The sequence below is a fragment of the Notothenia coriiceps genome, unplaced genomic scaffold, assembly GCF_000735185.1.
Source record: "Notothenia coriiceps isolate Sejong01 unplaced genomic scaffold, NC01 NC01_scaffold00033401, whole genome shotgun sequence".
NCBI classification, from domain to species: Eukaryota; Metazoa; Chordata; class Actinopteri; order Perciformes; family Nototheniidae; genus Notothenia; species Notothenia coriiceps.
In genome coordinates, this window is record NW_011366102.1 from 4607 (window position 1) to 9295 (window position 4689).

The 4689-nt window shown below is 38.0% G+C and overlaps 1 protein-coding gene across 1 annotated transcript; it reads right to left on the reverse strand.

Moving 5' to 3' along the window:
• mymk (myomaker, myoblast fusion factor) lies at positions 1 to 4393 on the reverse strand. Its single transcript, XM_010789803.1, has 6 exons — positions 4259 to 4393; positions 3302 to 3416; positions 1990 to 2138; positions 1522 to 1638; positions 402 to 542; positions 1 to 213 (listed from the first exon to the last, which is right to left on the reverse strand). The coding sequence occupies exons 1-6, from the start codon at positions 4391 to 4393 to the stop codon at positions 1 to 3; spliced, it is 870 nt and encodes a 289-aa protein (XP_010788105.1).
• Between the last annotated feature and the right edge of the window lie 296 nt (positions 4394 to 4689).

Consider the following 4689-nt stretch of genomic DNA (forward strand, 5'->3'; position numbering starts at 1 on the left):
TCACTTCCAGCCGTTCATCTCTTTGAGCTTGCTGATGCTGGTCCCTTTGACAGGTGTTGAGGGTGGCGGGTTGTAAAGAGGCAAGATGGGGGTGCTACAGCGTCCTGTCCACAGCTTCTCAGTGGGGACTGTCCACACGGTCCGAGAAGACTTCTTCTTCGTCTTGTCCTTCGTCTTGTCCTTCTTCTCTTTAGTGGTTCCAGGGGTTACGGACTGGAGAGGGAACAAGTAGGAAGCAAGATTAGGGTAACATAAATGATATCTGAGCTTGACTGACATAAATGATGCTCTGTTGTTAGAGGGTCAGTTGATATTACCTTTTACTTTCTATGTAGTTCAAACAACCTACTGTGTTAGTCCTATCAATCCTCTAGTATTTATAATAAATAAATATAACATACGCAGCAGCAAAGAGCAAAGCAGCTGAGTTTGGCAGCATTTCGTCCTGTTCCTGCGAAGCGGTTCTTCTTTGGCAGCAGCAGTATGAAGGACACAGCCAAAGACAGATGGTAGAAGCTGTGGACATAGGCGTAGTCCCACTCCTGCAGTGAAGTGAATAAAGCCCATATTATTCAGGGTCATTTATTTTATTAATGCGTACATTTTTTCTGTCTGATGGCCTCTTAAATGTAACACAAAAACACAACATATTTTAACAAAAGATACAACTGCATATAGGCAACTTCTGACATTTTAAGTAGACATTTAAAAAAATGTGATGGTTAACTGCCTAGCCAATGTTCTCACAGCCCATTATTCTGAAAGCCCAACAGTCCCGAAAAAAGTTCCCTTTGGTCCAAGAGACTGTTACCCGAAATGCACCATTATTACACTTTCCGTGAAACAAACGGAAACACAAAGCTAATTATTATGCAGAATGGGGTAAAGGCATATCTTGATCTACGCTGTCTTTGATTGGATTTCCCTGAAATGTTTACCATCATCATAACCAATTAGATTACATATGTCTAAGCCGAAAAGCTCTATCAATTGAATGGTGCAGTACTAAGTCCTAAAACCCGGAAAAGCGTTTCCCATTTTGCCCCTTCAGATCCCTCGTCTCAAAGTTTTTTTGAATGTGCTTGTGATTAGAAGCCTGAAATAAGGTCTGTGGTTAACATAACCTGAAGAGATTGGCACGTTTCTATGACATAGAATACGCCAGTAAATACTCCACTTATTAATGAAAAACTAGCCAATCAGAGGCAGGGAAGTGTGGGTTATGCCATAGTAGGAACAAAACATTGTTTATGTCAAATATTTTATAAAATAATGAACCATGCACCTGATCAATGGGCCTTTGGAACAATGGGTGTTAATTTTCTGGGTTACAGACTGTTGGATAAATGGGCTTTTGTTCCAATAGGACATGTTTCAGATCATTGGTGTTTTGGAATTATGGTCCATCGGAAACAAAGGGCTGTCCCTAAATCCTGTTAACAATGTAAATAGGTGTCAATTCATCGTATAATTGTACTTTTTTTTAATGGGTTAGGATTGTTATTTAATGACAAAAGTCACCTCAAAGTAGAAACGCAGCATCAGAGCAAGAGCACCAAAGCAGCATCCAGGGCCGACCTGCTGTGTATACACAGACTTTTCCGGATACACAGCCCTCAACTGCTTCATTTTCTGTAGCTGAAACACCAGGAGTTCAGAATAATGTTAGCTACAGATTAGAATGACAAGGAATTCGAGTTGACAGTAAGAGCAAAGACAAGCTGCAAAGGAAGAAGAAGATAAGTAGAGAAGGGTGGAAAAAACGGAAAGTAAAAGGACAAGATGGAATTGGGAAAGTACAAAGAAAATAATTTAAGAGAAGAAGTCAAGAAAGATAGGACACAAGAAAAAGTTGTTCTAGGTCAATGAAGATGGTGGATATGTAAGAAAAGAAGGAAATGGAGAAAGGGGAAGAAAATGGTGGATAGGACAGAGAATTTATTGGATCATAATGTATGAAAAATGCCCTGTTAATCTAAAGCTACTCACCCATTTCACAGTGATGATAAAGACAGCAGATCCAATGGGTCCAGAGTAGATCCCATATCCCCAGCGATCCTGATAGATCCTCACAGCGGTTGTCAAGACTCCAAACATAGTAACGCTGGAGCGCTGGGGTTCATCAAAGTCACCCAGAGCTGGGACAAGGAGACACATACTGCATGTTAGAGACATGTGAAAGGGTGGCCCGCTGTCGAGTGAACTCTGGAGCAATTACATTTTCGTATGAACACCAGCCTTTAACATACCTATACATACAGACATACATTTTTTTTTAAAGTATAGACTATAGCTAACTTAGGGATTTAGAAAAAAAGTAAGCTTGTTAGCTAGCTAAACGTTTTAATAAATAGTATGGCAAAAAAGTTACTTCCACACATCTCTGAATAACCAAATGGAAATGTCCAACACTACTCAGAGTCCAGAGTGCGCTTCGGCGATTAGAGTATTTACGATATTAATTTACTTCACGAATACCAATGTGACCACAACTAGCTTATTTTCAAATGAGACATACTGTAATTAGCCTAGCTGGTGGACTGATGTCCCTCCGCCTCATTTTGGTATTCTCCATGAGGAATTTACACAAATATATATTTAGTACAGCCAAATGCTGGATGGTGACCTGCCAGGCAGTAATGCACTTGCAAATGAATCCGTATCAACGCACCAAAATTCAGAACAGGTCTAGCATAAATAGGCCCAAGCACATTCATGAGCTGGTCCATCTAATGAGCATTTCATTCTTTAAAACTGTAAAAGCCATTTTTAAATGTGATAAACAATACCATTACTATTAGTCTAGAATGAAAAAGTCAGCTGTCCAATTTGGCTTTTCACAGCATAGGATTTAAAGGGCTTGTTACAAAAACCACAGGGGCGTATTTGTGTGTGTATGTGTGTGTGTGTATGTGTCTGAGTGTGTCTGTTTGTGTGTGTGAAAATATGAGAGTGAAAGCAAGTGAGTATGAGCACATGTGAGCTGAACTCAAAGACATAACATGTGTTATCAACAACTGCTGCGGGCAGAGCTGCTTGTTTTTAACCTTGTGCCTGGGAAGTGTAGTTGACGAGAATTGACTTTTGTTTTCAGTTTTTTGAGGGGTGTAACATGTTCTTATTGCTTGCTTAAATTTACACAACAAACAGTTCTTCTTTAAGAAAGAAACTAAAAGTTGTGGAATGGAAGACTTCTGGTCTTTTGAAAAGTATCTTTCTCAAGGTCATGTCATAATTTTCAACATCGTTTCAGGAAAATCCATGTAGAAAAGATAATAAAATACTGTTAACAAAGACTTACCTATCAGTGTGACCCACATGGAAAGAGCGGTGCTGTAAACACTGAAATACTCCAGAACATCGTATCTCATGAAACACAGGATGGAGAGGCCTGGTCCATCACATGCATGGTAGATCTACAGAGAGACATACAAGTTAAACAGAAAGAGGGTATGGAAGCCCATAAGTGACTTTATTAAAATGATATTATAAACTTGAAAATTACAATGATATACCACAATAGCATTAAACATATGTATTTTTATTATAACATTAAAAAAATGCACCATTTAAAAGGGCACATTAATTTTTCCTTATATTTTTCTTGCATAAATAGAAAATGAGGGAACATTGTTAATATTGCATTTTACTTTGGAAACTTGAATGAATATTTCAATGTTATTGACTACACAGGGGCAACAACTTTGTTAATTAAATGTCAAACAGCTTTTTCATTTCTATTTTTATATGGTCATAGAACACCCATACAATTATTTGAAATTTAAAAATAATTATACAAGGAGGTTAATGGTTAGTTAAATAAGTTACAAATCAATGAACAACCTTAGTCTGTATACAACTCGGTACCAATCGCAATTCAATTTAATTTATTGTGTCCTAAATCTAGAAAATCTTCTCTCTACTTTCCTTTCTATAAGCAATTAGCAATGCCAACATATTTTTATTTACTAAACTAAATAGCAAATAGTTTATTTATATAGCGATTAAATTAATATCTGAGTTTCATTAAATATGAGGTCATTTCTACATTTTGTCACTTAAAGTTGTTGCAAGCAAAGCCTTAATAGATTAAATGAGTGACTAGGTAGAATATGGATTACCATATTGTATACTTGATCTATTTTACCGAAAATGAACTCTAAAAAACATGGATATAAAATAAAGTATAAACACCACAATTAAAGAAACACAATCCACACAAATTCAGTCTGTCATGAAAACAGAACCATAAGCCTACCGCAGTGAAGAACATCGTGAAGAAGTAGACCATGGCCTCCATGTGGAAGCCCCTCTTGGCGGCCACGCTGGCTGTAGGCAGAAACACCAGGCTGCTGACTGTCGGAAGAAGCATCTTGGCAATAAATGAACCCATTGTGAAGGGACAGCAAACACAACTCAAAAATAATTATCTTCTGGGCTGCAGATGTTCCTTTGTCTTTGAAATACTTTTTTATAAAGAATTACTGAAAGTATAAAAAGAAATGTGATGGAAAGAAGGTCCTTTAGTCCTTATTGTCTGTGACCGGTGAGTCTAAAAGTGAGTGGATGAGCTAGAGAATGCAGCACACACACACTCCTACGCAGAATGGACACATCCAGCTGCCCAGTTTGGCCCTTTAAAGTTTAAATGTCCCCTAGGCTGGCAGGTCAACAGGGGCCTGTGTGTGC